This window comes from Thermobia domestica, chromosome 2 (assembly GCF_964235325.1).
Source record: "Thermobia domestica chromosome 2, izTheDome1.hap1.1, whole genome shotgun sequence".
NCBI classification, from domain to species: domain Eukaryota; kingdom Metazoa; phylum Arthropoda; class Insecta; order Zygentoma; family Lepismatidae; genus Thermobia; species Thermobia domestica.
Window position 1 is genome coordinate 326,476,257 of NC_137455.1, and position 17,453 is coordinate 326,493,709.

Below are 17,453 nucleotides of genomic sequence, written 5' to 3' on the forward strand. Positions count from 1 at the left end.
TTTGTCCTCATTAGGACAAAATGAGTGAGCTCACTAATCTCTGGTTTGTGTGTGACAACACCCTGTCCATGGATATTGCCAAGGTTATCCAATGTTCTACCACATTCTCATTCCACCAATTCTTTCAAAATCATTAACTTCAATGAATTATTCGCTTGACCTTGCCTAAAAAGGATACTCAACATATAACTAGAAATTTTAGTTAGATTACTTATGTGTAAACATAAAAATATATAGAGACTATCAGAGTCTGTAATGATAATTATTCGGCGAAATGTGGGCCGATAAAATTTGTTGCCGATCTTAATTTGTGCAATAGAGGCTATTATTTGTTGGTTGCGGAAGTTGTTGAAAGAAATTATTCGCAATGTAATATTATACCTTTATGCACTTATTACCGATTCTCATTCATCAACCCCCAGGGCCACAACCCTAAGTGAAAAAATATTAAAGTCTAAGTGTTTTGAAGCTTTTGGCATCCCGATAAAATGTATTTACTTACGCTAATATAAAACTATTTATAGTAGCTATCTCATTTTGCTATTTCAAGATGTGTTCATGTTTGTAAATCTTTCAAAGTAGATACTTACAGTATGTCAATTTTCAAATAGCTAGAGATTCAATATGTAATATTCATACGTAAGTATATGTGAAAAATCCTAATTCACTTGAAGTACTTGATAGAAATAAATTCGATTCAGAATCAAGTTCATCCAAATAATAAATGATTGTTTCACATTATAGTCTTTTCAATGTTGTTGCCACTTTGTATAGGTAAGTACATTGTGCCTGAAGATTTGTTATTATTGGAAAACGAATTACGAAATTAAAATGCAATGCATTCTTATTCCTAACCAGGTTATAAATGGTATAGGAAATTACTAGTATTGTTTGCATTATAATCAATTTTGAAGTTATTCATATCGAAATAAATTTGTCTTGCTGAGAATTATAAACCTTCCACATATTTTATGACAATATGCAATTTACTTACAACGTAAACACTTGAGACCATAGCTTTTCAAATATTCGCAACACAGCTGTAACTGTTACTTCTCTATATGTATATTCTATTGCAAGGCCGCACCAAGAAATAAACTGAGAATATTGTCTCTTTAAAAGAAAAACTATTTAGAGATACTTGAAATAGAATTTTAAGAAGTATTAACTTCAGAAATCAGAATTGGTTTTGATTCCTATGTCTACGTACAGGGCAGGTACAAAGTCCGTCATTCCCCGTAAATATAAAACGATCAAAATATATAAACTGTTTATTTTGTATATAAACTGTATGACGAAATTACAATACACTTCTTTCTCATTTTAGGTATAAACAGCGGCTGAAACAAATGATTATAACATTGAAGAATGCAGCGGAATGAGCATTTCGGTGCACAAGGAGCCCATAGCAGAGAAAACGTAAAAAGAGGTATGGTATGGATTTCCAAAGCTCGATTCGGACAAGGGTTTCCTCCAAAGTGAACACTTTTGTGTTGGAAACACAGACTGCTTTCTTTTACTGGCAGTTTTAAATGTAAATAACAAAGTAGCAGACCATCGACAAGAGAGGAGCAATGCAGAGAAGTCCTGGCGTCAATGGAAATATTACCAATGATGGTAATTCGCAAACAGTCAGCGGAGTTTACTATATTCCGGTGACTCAGTTTAGTTACTCATTTTAAATACATGAAACAGGACATTGCTACCTACCGTTTCCCTTGGGTGCTGGCTCCCGAAGAACTCCCTAAGAAAACAGCTGATAACAATTCTGATCCAGGCTCATACTCTGTTTGGGCGCTGATTGATAATATTAAAATGTAACAAGTGATTTGACATGAGCCACGTTGGTGCTTTTGAGACTGAGGTTGTATTATACTTACTTTTGCGTATGCACACGCATACATATACGCAACTGGCAAGCCGTCTGCTCGCAGGAATTCAGAAACACATGAATGAAGACGATGATATTTATTTAGGTAAAATCCTATTTATTGAGTATGGATATATGTGGGTACGGAACGGAATATATATATATATATTAAAAACACACAAAATTCTCACTTTACAGAGCTAAGTGCTCAAACGGAAGAAATTGCCCTGAGGCAATCGAATAAACGAAATGAAGAATAAATTCTTAACACTGCACGGTAAATGTAGATATGCGCACACTATATACGAACACTATAAACATAGCCCTTGCTTAAATATCACTTGCACTATAATCGACTCTTCGCACTGAGTCGAGACTTTCACTACGTAATAATGACAAGGGGAAAGGGGAAATGCTGGAAAAACGCTGGTCAATGAAGTATTTTGACTCCAAAAGGACGCTACATATCCAGAAAGTATTTATTTGTCCTTTTGCTTCACATCCTATATGTTAAGGTGGCAACACAACGTTCTTCATACTATCACCTCCTACAATGTCTTGCACTCGCTCTCTCTGAGACGAACTTTTTCTAACTTTTTTGCTTCTACTCTCTCTTGGGAACAACATGTTTTCGATACTTAGGGTTGGCAACGCACTTTATCAAATAATAAAGAAAATGTTAATGTTTTCTGCATTCATAGACAAGGCCAATGGGTCGATGTTGTAATAAAGAGCACTGGCAACATTTGATTTGGTCCCGTGAGGAAGAAGCTTGGAAATAATAGTTAAAAAAGTGTAGCAGTCTAAATTAATAAATTCTTCCCATGCTTATTGGATTTTTATGCACTTCTGTTATACATAAAACAGTTCAGTGAAAAGGAGCGAATGATGGTAATTGTGTGTATAAGTCATTCCACCTACGGTTCCTGCAGGACGTCAACACTTGTTCTCACGGCAGGAAGGATGATGTAATATGAGTGCGTAAGAACACGACAAACACAATATCATTCACACACAATATCAACTTCGTATCCAAAAATATTCCCAATCTTAATAAATGTGGTTATGAAAAAGTATATGCGGAACAGTCATGGTGACGAAGACTATAAGTTGGAAACTATTTTAGGGAAAGAAAAAAATAAGTTTGTTGCGACGAATCACTCTGGCTAGACGATAAGCGTTGCATTGAAAAACAACAAGTTCTTTGTTAAATCATGAGAAGCGATAAGAACGACTGAAGAACAGTTGCATAAACATAGCTGTTCGTTTTTATGAATAAAATAATAATTTCGTTGCATGAATAAAAGTTAAAAGAAATACACTGGTCGTCCAAAAACATAGTTTTGTGGCCGGGCAGACGGTCACAACTTGGCGAGCCTCAAGGGAACAACACATTGCGAGTCAACGAAGTAATGTGTTGAGAATCCTGGATAAGCACATATGGCAAATGAAGTTTGGAGGTTTATGGCTTCTTTTCCCAAAATACGGAGTTGGCTAAACTGTTCTTGGTTCACTGGGTGTGGAGGATTATGTTCAAAACACTGGTAACACTGTTTTCGATGAACACTATTCGCAGTGAATAATTGGAATAATATAAATTTCTCACTGTGAATCACTAGGGCTATTTATTTTGTTTAGAACACTGTTGATCCAGATGGATGACTAACAGCTAATTCCAGATTCCATGAGATGTTCCTGAAAATTTCATATCCAGATGTCTTCTTTCTTCTCTCTTCTTTCTTCTGCGATGAAAGTTCCAATTGGCGAAATCCAGTCTTCTTGACACTTGGGGTTATGGGGCGCGAAGACAATTATAGCACACAAATGAAAGCCTCTATTATTTTTCCTTTTTTTTTCTTTTTTTTCCAACACTGAGAATAAATATTCTCACTTCACTGTGAACATTCACTTTAAGCAAGCTTTAATATATTCACTATTCGTTTGTGATGTGTATAATATTTTGGGCTAAACTGATTACGTTAAAACGAATACTTGGTTTCACCTGTATGTGTGAAAACGTTTATAGGGCTATATAGTTTTGTTTCTATTTATTTATTTTTATTTATATACTTAGTTCTTCAGTTTTTTTAAAAGAATATTCATGCTTGAATGGTTAAAATATTTAATAAAAATTATCAAGTATAGATAAAATGTAATAATATAAAACACTAAATGTTTTCAAAATACTGGAGTATATCAAGTGAAATCGTTAACTTCAAAAAGAAAAAATCGATTTATTAATCTGATTATGAATAATCGTAAAATATAGGTTAATTCACCTGTAAACGGATGTTAAATCATAACAATCCTGAAGGTTAAGACGAATAAACATTCGTGAGTTAATTTTGTGTGAACTGTGAGAACACAAAATCTTGCATACTAATAAACAAAAAAATTAAATTCCCAAATATGGGTAAGACACAAATATATACTTTCAACAAAAAAGAATTCTTTTGAAAAACATTTACGAGTTGTTTCTTCATCCAAGTGTATCCAAAACAATTTACGAATCCGCATGCCAGTACATATATATATATATTGTTGAATCGTTTTAACTAATCTCATCCATTAACTGATGAAGATGCCAGGTTCCATCTAAACAGTTCTTTGGTCCTATTAAAGTAGTTAGTTAACCATTATCGAAAAATTCATGTAAAAGAATATTCATTAGTCTTCATGTGGCAGCAAGATGTTACACAAGACGTCTGTAGAACATAATCATGTTCAAAAGAAAATATAAGAATTTAAAGGAATACTAATCTCGAGTACTTCCAAGGAAATTCTTGAAATCCAACTCCTAATGGTTATAATAGGATAATGAAATTTTGTTAACACAAAAACAACAATGCATGACAATAATGCGTAGGCATGTGATAAATGCAATCATCTCTCATGATGCAAAATTCCATGGTAAACAAACGCCTGCCTTGGCGTAATGGATGCTCATCGGCACTTCCATAATGTCCACAAAGTCTGCAATAGTATACATCAACATGTTCATTAACGACACATGTATATTTATCGTAACATTCACACATTCTCCATCTGGAATTGTGACTTAACTAACGTATGCCTAAAATAAAATGCTATTAGCGATTCACTGCATAGAAGTACAATAACAAGTAATTCCTTAGGATATCAAGATAAAGACACAAGATGTAAACATTCCTGAAATATTCATTATCGATGAAAATAGGACGTCGTAAGTCGAAACATTGAAATAATATAAATACTTTAATAATATTCCTCGAATAAGCTTCTTAACTTTTCAGCTGTAAATCCAAATAAATGGTTAACAACAAGAATATTAACGTGAATATTATTTCACCTAGATAGATTTTAAATTTTGGCATCGACAAAAATTAACGTAAATTAGTTGCCATGGTATGAGTAATTAGTTCTTAAAATTGTATGCGTTCTTGTTTCACTAAATAGACAAATGTTACAATTGCTGGAATACAATAAAAGAAATATTTGAAATATATCACAATACATGCTAACATAGTCTTAAAATACATGGGACAAAATATCAATACGCGAACATTTCACAAAATCGAAATATCAGTTATACAGAAATACTTCAGATTCTTCGTGGAAATCTGTTGAAATATGAGAATAGCATTAATACGTATCATAAATTCACAAATGTGGAAATATTCATCACACATAAAATACATTATAATAGTAAGACAATAGAACATCGTTAAATTTTAATATTCAATATACACAAAGGCATATGTCTAAAATACAGAATACGAATACACAGGTTACAACGAAATTTCAATGTGAGCATAAAGAAGGAGAAAATTTCCAATAATTACCGAATGGTGGGTTAATTACTGGGGTGTCCAAGTATTTCATGGTTCACCACGCCATGTCTACCTAGAATGTAGCTTGGAAAACAAATTTAATCATCCCTTATTAATATACCCTAAAATTCCTTCCCGAAGAATCGGTCATATCAAGATGCTAAAGAAGCAAAAAGAAATGTTAATAAGAAACCCAAATAGATTGGGTAGATTCCAAAAGAAATGTTTAGTTACGGTGAATACCGCAACCGAAGGATACGACCGTACGTCTTGGATACATATCTTCTTGTGTTTTCTATGACAAGGAAAAAACTAAGTAAAAACTTAATGTAAAATATCTTGAAACTTAACAGTCTACACTCTTTGATAGATCTCGATATAAAATATCAATGTACCATATTAGACACATTTGTACCATATTCTGCAAACACACTTAATCATATTAAAAGTCAAAAACTTTAATAGAAAGTCTTCTGAATCTAGCTTCTGCCTAAAAATAGGCCTCTTCTCAATGGAAGTCCTCCAGTCAAGTTCGGAACGATCAGTTTGACAAATGAAGGTTGCCAGTAAGAAGAGTTGAAATAATATTTCAACAAAGGATCTCCTAAATATAAGGATAACAAACGGGTAAATGTTAAATTATTGGTTTGAACATGCTTTACCTGGGAATCATCTTTCGGATTACCATTCACACTTTCCTTTTCTGCTTCCTCATTGAGTTCTGATAAATGAAATTTCCCACTAGGAGTAAGAGGAGTAAGATTATTGGGAGTGTCAGGTGTTACTAAATTTAAATCTTGTAAAATGGGAGTTGCCTTTGTGCCAAAGTTAACCAGATTTTGCGGGTTTCAGGCGTCGGATTCCAAAGTTTTGTCCGGTCCATGGAATGCAAACCTATATATTCACCTGTCGTGGGATCGATAAGTTCGACAACACGATTATCAAGGGCTCTTACACAAAGAAAGTGTCCCCTGTAAATGTCGAAAAACTTGGAGATTTCCTTTTTTAGTAGATTACTAATAGTTCGCTGTCTCAGAAAGACTAAGTCACCTTGTACCACTAGACGACGTCGTTGTTGGGTTTGATTCCATCGCTTGTTCCTCTTCTCGATAGTAGACTTTCTGCGGTGGTCTGCCATGAGGAGTTTGTTTTTCACCAATCAATACCGTCTTCCTCGTCGGAGTCTTATAGATATCAAATAAGCATTTGAGAACTGAAGTAGCTGTAGCAGATTTCAAAGGATAAGCGGTACAGTATTTAGTGAATACGTTTACTGTAACCAATGCAAAACGAGTGCCACATTTTCCTGTGGGGTAAGGCCCAAGGAAATCTAAAGCTAACAATGCCCTGGGATGTAAATAAGCATTAGTAGACAATAAACGTGCGGGTGGATGTTGATCCGGTTTAAACAGCATGCACTTGATGCAATTCCTGACGTGCTTCTTCACATCAGACCCCATCTTTCTCCAGTAAAATGACTTCGAAAAAATTCTCATTGTTTTGTCAATACATGGGTGATGAAATTGATCATGATAAGCAACTATTACTTTCTCCACTAAAGATCTAGGGATACAAATTTTCCATGAATCAGGGAAATGAAAATCTCTGTACAATAAAATGTCATTGTCTAACTTAAAGAATTTTGACCAGTTTCTCGAATTTCGAGGTAACTCCTCCATTACTTCACCTTCTAGAAAAGAAATAATAGGTAAATATTCAAAATCTTCACGTTGTAAACGGCGAAGTTCTTCAGGCGATACCTTAAGGATTTCATCTTGAATGACCTGTAAAGAATGAACACGTTCAGTGGGTAGATCTGTAGAAGGAAATAAACGTGAAAGTACATCTGCACACAAATTGTCGGAGCCTTTCTGGTAACGAATCTCATAATCCAACTGCTGTAATTCAATACTCAACCTTAGAAGACGGGTGTTCCAAGGTTTAGCTTTGCCCAGCCAGTTGAGGTTGTTGTGGTCTGTAATGAAAATGACATGATGACCAATTAGCAGTTGACGCCATTTTCGAACGGCAAAGATGATCGCCAAACATTCTAACTCGCTCCAAAAACATAGTTTTGTGGCCGGGCAGACGGTAACACATAATATTACACCCACATCTATAAACATTTGTTCAAGAGTTGTCTGAAAATAATTTGATTAAAAGAAAGGAGGCATCTGAAGCAACTTTACATGTGTTTCACACTATCCTGAAAGATAAATATGTGATTTTCAGTTATGAATGCGTCATACACCGAGGCCCTCGAACAAGAAATGTTGCCTTCTGATCAAGAAAAAACCTTCTTCTTATGAGGAGATTCAAAATAATCCCCCATGGGCCGGCGTGGATAACAACCAAATTTACGGTGCATATTTTTTAATGTACCTGTTAACCAATATCGATATCTTGATATGCTTAGAAAGTACTTCATTTTCCTTTTGAAAATCGGACAGTTCAAGCGAATATGTTGGTTTCAGCAAAATGGAGCGCCTCTGCCACTTTGTTTCTAGAGTATCTTAATGAGCTGTTTCCAGGACGCTGAAATGGCCGCGGATCGCCTTCATTACCTGCTCCTCTTGACTGTCCACCAAGAAAGTCCGGAATTAACGGTGACAATTCAGACTGGGGATTCATCAAGCCTATTATTGCAGGACATGTTACGCTGAGATTGATGAATTGAAAAAAGTTGAGATACTTGTTTTTCAAATGGGTTATGTCATGCTCAATGCAACTCTAACGACTTAACGATCAGGATAACATGCATCATTCCTTTAAACTTTCTGGTGTGTAAAATAACCTTTTGTGTCTAATTCATAGCAAAGATGAAGTTATGAAGTCTTCAAATGTAGAATATCTTATTATATTTCTGTCCACGCCTCTACTTAATATGTTAATACAAGCATAATACAATGTTAAAAATTTAAGTTTACATGGATATTTTCCTTTCTCACAAGAAGTAACTGCACTCAAATGTTTTCTAGATTATATTACCTTAATGTATTTCTTCTTCCGTTTCAAATACTGACATCATAGAATACCTTGTATCTCATTGATATATATGCATTTCTTTTAACTCAGTATTTTGAATTCAATCATTCACTTGAATAATTATGCAATATAACATTCAACTTTACCATTTCCCTTTTCAATCCAACATCTTTGCAGTCCAAATAACACTCTTTTACCACGTCTTGTAGTTTTATGCTTCCTAATATATAGTACTTCTATAAACGGAAAATTCTAGACTAAAATTAAGACGTAGATTGAGAAAAGAATTAGTTATATAGGTATACAAAAGACTTCTACATTAGCAATATCTCACTGAATTACTATTCCTCCAATATAAAGTTGTGAAATATTTAGTCCGGAAGCCCTATCCTTAAAAAAAGATATATCAACATATTAAATTGTAGTTTTCGACTGTTCGCCATTGCTTACATCCCAATTCTGACTCCACACTCACTTGATCTGCGAGAGGATTAAACAACGGTCCAAGCTCTATCGGTACAGGTTAGTAACTATGAAAGATATAATGAAAATAATTAATTACTATGTATACTATAATTGTTAATTATTTCTGGCATAAAAGAGTAATATTATTTTGATTTTATTAGATTTCTAAACTATGCTGTGTATAAGTATCAGGCAGTATGCTATGTCTGTCTGCCTATTTGTCAACAGTTATCAGAACAAAAACGGAAGAGATATCGATAGCAATTTTTTGTAATACGTATATATATATATATATATATATATATATATATATATAAGATGTGTGTGAGTGTCTCTGTGTGTGTGTATATGTATGTATATATAAAGAGACTAAATTCAGAATGTTAACAATTCTTTCTGTCTTTCGTTTTCAAGATACAAGATTGAAATTTTGCACACATTTTATTTACTTAACAATGTATCTTTTTAGAAGGAAAGTTCAGATCCCTGCGTCAAACCAGGCCTAAGTCAGAGGGACAGAGTTTTCAGGTAATGTTTCAAAAAGTGCTGGGTTTTCCCTAATTTTCCGGTTTAGCTGTATGATATTGACATGGAATAATATCGCACAAAAGGGCTTGTTATACAAAATTAAATGGTGTTTGAACCATGACTCTAGGTCCAATAGGTATGACTCAGGACATTTTTGAAACATTTATAAATATATATATGAAAAAATGGGTCACCTTTAGATTTTAAAAATTTCAACAGACCTCAGTTTTGAAGATAGAAGAAAGAAATTTTGCAAACATATTCTGTACATAACAACATATTTGTTTAAAGAAGTCAGATATTTACGTGAAACTAGGCCCGGGCCAAAGAAGCTGAAAAGTTTTTAAACAATCGAAAAATTTCCTGTTGTATTTCCGATTTTCCCATTTCTGGTGTATGATTCGGAAAAACGCGTTCTAGGGGTATAAATCGGATAATAGAAATGGGAATTCTACGATACATAGAAACGAAGTAGTACTTGTTTTAGTGAAACTCTAAAATTTATCTCAGAAACTGGAAATCTGAAGAAGTCTAACAAGGATACTTCTGTTCAGGCCGAAGTAACTGGTACTCAGGACTTACTGTATAAAAGGGAGAACCTTAGTACGGATGCACCAAATGGAAACAACAGCTAGGAGAAGAGAAGTAATATTCAAAGACCAAGAAAGACAAGATGGGGACTCACAAATTATTATCCTCGGCCTCCCTGGTAGCGATATAATCCATCTTGGTGAAGAAACATTAAATTTCTACAAGATCCGACGGAAACAAGAACGAATCCTAATCTTACAAGAGACAAGCCGATGGCTCACGAAGGCGCGCCTACAGCAGATCAGACTTCCTTCACCTATCCACAAGGAAACTAAGCTCGCTGCCTAATAATATACACGTCGAAGATTGCGAAAAAATTTAATCCCCTACATGAATAAGACAGCAAAATCTCAAGTTGGACCGTAAGTTGTAGTTAAACTATTGAGAAATAATGTCATATTACAAAATTTAAGTACTTAAAGTAGGGGAAAACAATATTAGAAACACGAAAGTATACAACTGTACAGACGACAAAAGCATAGGTTTTTGAATAAATATACTGTCACATATGATAATCCAGCTGACAATGAAAAAGGTTAATTGAAAAAAAATATCTCATTATAAAATTTAGTTTCCAACAAAGGGGCGAGTATAATGCACTCGTATTCTCTATCTATTCGAGATGCATTTCAGACTGTTAGAAATCGAGAATTTCCACGTTTGCTGCTGCAGGGATGTACTGTGATTAAAATACAAATTGACTGAAAAATTAAATGAACTTACCGCATGTAGCACGCGTACAATATTGAAAGTTGCTGTTCGTATAAAGAAGTATCTGATATTGAAATTTAATGGAAAATAGTAAAGATATCCACTTATATAAATTTCGAAATATGTTTATGTGCAATACGAGAATTTTCTTGTATGCAATAATATTGATATTAGCTGCAGCAAACTGCATTCTAATTATGAGTTTAATCATTTCAGAAATGATGTATATATATCTAGGATAGATCTATTTCAAATTTGGAGTGAAGAGAGAACTCTAACTGCCAAAAATGCTGTAGTTGCAACATATGTCTAGAGCAGACTGGGACTGGAGAATACAAACACACATGAAAACGAGTACACTCAGCAGCAAGTAAGCATTTTTAATAGCAAAGTGTATCAAAAATGCTAATAATGGAGTTGTTTACTGAAGGCATTTTTATCACGAACAAGCAAGTGGCTGGATAGCAATATCAGTTTAGTGCTTCAACAGCAACAAGATGAGGTCTCCCAAACAATACTTCACAAGTTTGCTTACATACGTAAACTACTTTATGCAGCAAATGCTAATTCTTTTGTTGAATGTGTCTTCATTAAGGAGGAAAAATTCTCTTCTTCCCTGATACATACGGTTGTTCAAAATCCTTCAGTGGTCTTCCAAGTATGCTGCAGGATGATGTCCCTGCTTCTCGATTGTCTTTCTGCTGTTGAAGCACAAAGCTGACATTGTTATCTGCTCACTTACCTTCTCATAGTAAAAATGCTTACAGTACAAAATTCGATTTCTGCCATTTTTGATACAATTTGCTGTTAAAATTTATTACTTGCTGCTGAATGTACTCGTTTTCGTCTATGGCTGTCTTCTCCAGTCCCAGCCTGCTCCAGACATACGTTAAAACTGCAAAATTTTTAGTAGTTGGGATTCTTTCTTCACGCCAAATTTGAAACAGCTCTCTTTAGGATAAAGACATCGTATCTAAAATTATTAAACAGATCATCAGATTGCAGTTTGCTGTATCTAATATCACTATTATTGTATAGAAGAACACTCATTTATTCCAGATAAACATATTCCGAGGGGGATATAGGTGAATATCTTTACTGTTTTGGGGGCGCGGTGGTTCAGTGGTAGAGCGTTCACCTCCGGTGTTTGGGGTGCCCGGTTCGATCCCAGCTCGCGCCGTGTGAACTTTGTGGTGGACAAATACCGTGCTCGTGGGTTTTCTCGAGGTTCTCCCGTTTCCTCCCACTTTCTTCATTCCACCGTTTCACTCATTTCTCATTATCACCGTCTCCTTTAGCCTAACCGGCATAACCGTGGGACGTTAAACTGAAATATTTCATTTCATTTCATCTTCTCTGTTTTAAATTAAAATTTAATATCACATACCTTTTATACGAATAGCAACTTTCCATATTATACGCGTGCTACTTGTGGTAAACTCATTCAATACTTCAGCAAATCTGTATTTCAATTACAGTAAATCTCTGCAGCAGTAAATGCAACAGCTCTTGATTCCTAATAGTGGAGCAACCTTTGAGCATGATGGGTTAACTTTTGCCCTCTAAATCTGATTACTATTAGTAATGCCTGATGCTGAATCACAACCCGTCGTTTATTGTGCAAGCTCATTAGCTGCAAATCGTAATATTTTTCCACTGTTGTTCCTGTGGTTTCTTTGTGACTAATTCCAAGAATCTCCATTTTGGACTTTGGCAGTTAGATTGTGCATTTCGTCTAGTGTGCTCTGCGTTCTTGGTTGCTGTATTGCATTTCCCAGAATTACAACGTGTCCTGACACTCAACAACAAACATTCTTGTTGCTGTAGATGATGTTATATCACGAGAATGTTTCGCAGGAGAGTATGTGTATTAACTGCATTATTCAGGCTTTCTGTACCACTTTGCGGGTTGTACGCAGTACATTGTAGTAAGGATGAAGCATACATTTCAAAGCACGCTAAACTACAGTTTGTTCAGCGACAAATATAGAATACAAGTGATATGAAATAAAATTCCGAAGAGTTGGAGATGCGCGATACAGAATTCCAGTTTTCCAAACTGTCAATATACAACACATTAAAAAAGGAAATTTCTCTTAGAAATGCTGCTGACCCATGCTGAAATTGTGCTTCCTTGCACACAGTTTAACATGTGACGACTACGGAATATTGAACTTTGGAATGTCAAAATCATGAAGGAGAAACATAAACTATTTGGAAACAAAGAGGCGACTATTCAATTTCTTCCACGATGAGACTATCCCAAGCCCAAAGGTATCTTGGAGTTGAAGCTGTAAAACGTGCTGCATATCGGTCGTAAATCTCGCCTCCATGGAACGTGAAGCTGCAAGGATTGTAATAAGTACAATACAAATGAGTTGTATAATTTTTGACTACGCTCTTACAACGATAAGAAAACTGTACTAAAGAACGGGAAGTTCAATATGCCTAATGCCAATGTGATTAACAATGTCAATTTGTTCACCAGGGAAGAAAGAGAACATGAAGAAGTGATACAATCGTAGTCTAACTTGAACTGAGTTATATTAGAATGTAATCGTAACAGAGTAATACAATTATGCTTCCAGGTATAGTGCGAAATTAACGACTCAAATCCATATCTCAGAAACAAGATGACTAAAGGTTTCGAATGTGTTTTGACAATGGTCGACAAACGAAGATTACTATTTCATGTAAATGGGATCTTTCAAGCAACACTGTAAAAGTATTAAAACTGCAATAGATAACAAGACCATTAGGTTACATGAGAAAATAAACAGGAGCTTAAATATGTGTCATAACTCTTTGGACGGCAACAGGGAACAATGTGATATTGAGAATACGGATTTGTAAAACACCATTTAACACCGTTTTCCTGTAGAAATTGATCTGTGGAATGGAACACACATGCTTCTCAAAATAATGTGCATTCAGGAAAGAAGAAGAGCCTATTTATATATAACAGTTATTAAAAAATTCCGGAAGATCATATTGTAGAGGAAGATGTTTCCATATATAAAATAACAACAAAGTGCTGGAGATGAAGAAGGTTTTTTGAATCTTGATTTAGGGATGAAGAAAATTGACTATAAGAGATTGAAACAGTGAAAACCAGTTTTTAAAATATTTTGTTCTAAATACTATGCGATATGCTCTTTAAATTGACATTCGAGAAACTTATAAAGACAATTCATGAGATTAATGGGTGTGTAGATCATGGGTTTTATTCTGCTTTCCTGTGGTTTCGAAATGAAAAGAAGCAGCATTGCGTTATCATGATGGAAACGTCTTCCGCATCCACAACATGTATTTATATCACTCTTTCTTGATAAACACAAATACTTGCCACATCAACGCTATTCAGGTTACTTAAGTACGATAATTTATATCAAGCGGATTCTCTACTTGTATACTAGATCTTCTTATGGACTTTGATATTTTATAAAGATATTGAGACATAGTAATCGATATTACTTCTTGTACGTAATATATTAATAAATATGTTTTAGTTTTATATTAAGATGGTTAGCAGTAACACAGTTTGAACCCATATATGCTAAAAGAGTTTTCCCATGTTTCTATGAACCAGAAATGAAGGCTAATTTTACCATTTCCGTTGGGAGAGCAGATGGATTCACAGCGCTGAGCAATATGCCGATTTTAAGCACAGAACCTATGTAACTATATATTGTTTTACTTACTAACGTTGATTCATACCCATATGAAATACCATTTTATGTTGGAAACGTTAATCCAATTAACAACACGAGAAGGAATGTTTGGAATTAAATCGGAAAAGTCGTAAATTATACGTAATATGAAGATATTGACATAGGGAGATGAAGGAAAGAAGCACGATCATAAAACCAGATTAGGATAGGATAGGTGTCCGAATACAAGAAATTCTCCTACGCCTGATCACAAGTTATATACCAGTATTTATATAATAATTGTTACTTAATTTTTTGTAAATTTAGGAATGGTTCCATTTCTGACGAACACAATAATTATTGAAATGCACTTATGTCAAATGGCTAAGTAAATTAAGCATTTATAAGTTTACTACTTACTTAGTTTATACTTATTCTATGAATACTGATTTCAAAACGAAAGATATTCTAATTGTACATCCATCAATTTCTCACAAGTCTGGAAATTAATGAAGACTGTGGCATTCAATATAAATGATGACTAAGGTTTGTTCGCGAATGTTAACGCATGATATTACATTAATTCCGAGTAGCTTGAATATTGACAAAAACTGAAAGTAGCTCCAAATTTAAGGGCACTCAGGCTATTAAGAGCATGGTGTGTAGTACTTAAAGGATAAAGACTGAAATCTGTACAAGTAAGCTGGAGTGGTAAGATTAGCCACTGAATTCACTTATCAATATTTCTGCAAGATTTTTATCCATTTTCAAAATTTACAAGTTAACTAAAATTGAGCGAGAAAAGATCTCCTAGTCATGCCTAGATATTGCATTCAGTTTCCATTAAGAGGCTTTAAAATACATTGAAGAAAATATACTTTAAGTCATTTGCAAGTTTCTTTAATCAGAATCTCTCCTTGTATTTGTTTATAACTACAACTTTGGAGTAGTGATATAAAAAGGAATCACAATCTAAAATATCATGAACGTTTGCGAGATGTTCATGATATTACGTTGAAGTTTTTATGAGTACAAATGTTTAAATTCTATATTACAATGTATAAAATAATGTAATTGTATTAGTTTAGAAATGCCGTCTAAACATAAATTACTTTAGTGTTCCTAATAACAATAGTTGCAGTCCACAAACACACACACTTAGCCAACAATTGGATCATGGGTCAAAACGAATTCCAAAGTTTGAGATAAGAAAATCTTCAGCCGGATGTTAGATCGCCAAACTGTCTGGAAATGTCTTCAGTGCAAAGAACTGGGAAGAATTTAACACTGTATCTCATGGAGAGTCAGTACCATTCTTTAAGAGACATATGGCAGTACAAATTGAGAACACCTGTTGACTGTTGATGAATATTTGCAGACACGCTTTGCATGTATTTCACTGCGTCCAGGCCTGAAGTGATGCATAATGACGGTTTTCCCGCGAAAGACAACATGAATCAGACCCAATATTACTGCAGCACCAGCGTTTGTGAGTATAGAGATTGTAGGTTCTAGACGTTAATTGACAGAGAACAACAGTGTTGACCATTTACAGCCATTCTAGGGGATTCATGTTTCATCAGAAGTGACGACTCGACAAATGTTCAAATCGTTTCATATACTCATACAACTTCATAACTCCCGACGACGATTCTTGTTGAACAAATAAGTCATTTTTTTTTTCATTTTATCGTTTGTATGCAGTCGCCGAATGACAGTGGTATCGTGATACCGAACCGCATCACTCCCACTTCCCTGTTTAAGCGGCTGGCCTTGTGCTTCTTCGATTCCACTTATAATTCGCGGATTTGTACCTATTCTATTATCTTTTATTGCAGATGACATCTCATACATGGGTTGGGACTATGATTGGTTTACCGTTGTAACAAATGAATGTGTATAACTTGTAGTAACACCAGCAGTACGTGGCAATATGTCTTCCACTTTATTTCCTCTAACTTTACTGCCATCGTTTCCGTTGTTTCCATCTATTCAGAGAGTTTGGAAGCCTTTCTCCCGAGTTTCAACCCGTCTGTCCACTTTTCCTTCAAACATTAATAATTTTTATGTGGGTTCTATATATCACTTCCTTCCGTTTCTCCTCGTCCGATTTTATATTATAAATTACAGTATTCATACCATCCTCCGATCTAACCATTGACTCTATTGTGGATTCAACTTCATCAATTTTCTCTTTCCTTTTTTCGTCATCTCGATTTACTTCGTGGATTTCCCCTTTCGTCTTCCTTAGTTTCTCATTGACATCCTTTTTAATTACCTTCTCGAACTCCTGAATCTCCTGTCTGAATTCATCCATTCTCTTATGCGAGTAAACAATAGAGAGAAACTAAGACCCATATTCTTTTTTAAGTTTTTTCGGAAACTGCACATTGTGTTTGAACATTAACCACAAAATGTCATTTAGGGTCATATCAAAATCAATACGTGTAGCATCTTTGGCTTTTACTTACATGTATATTGATATAAGCGGATAATCTAAACCATGGGAAACTTCTTTGGATTGAAATATCATGTAAAAACTATTAATATAGATATATCTAATCTATTTTAAAAGAAATAAACCTATATTAAGATATGAATATACACCGCTAGTATATGAAAACAAATTCTTAAATATATGAATTTTTGATACACTTAAGGCTCAGTTGTAAGGACAAAATCATGTAGATGAGCAAGGCATGTTTCACAATTCAAGTATCCTTCCTGGCATGTTAATACATTATTTTACCAAATTTCAGATAGGGTTCATCTTATTCTGAGTTATGGGTGCGTGTAGTTAGATATGTTCGAGATTTGATGATTGACAACATGATTATAAATTTA

At 34.4% G+C, this 17,453-nt stretch overlaps 1 protein-coding gene across 1 annotated transcript in view; it reads right to left on the minus strand.

Annotated features, from left to right (window-relative positions):
* The window catches only part of LOC145679511 (aminopeptidase N-like), a 46,793-nt gene extending 29,867 nt beyond the window's left edge, over positions 1 to 16,926 (minus strand). Inside the window, exon 1 of the mRNA XM_081750090.1 lies at positions 16,749 to 16,926. Within this exon, the coding sequence (XP_081606216.1) occupies positions 16,749 to 16,926 (178 nt within the window). The remainder of the gene's footprint in view (positions 1 to 16,748) is intronic.
* Between the last annotated feature and the right edge of the window lie 527 nt (positions 16,927 to 17,453).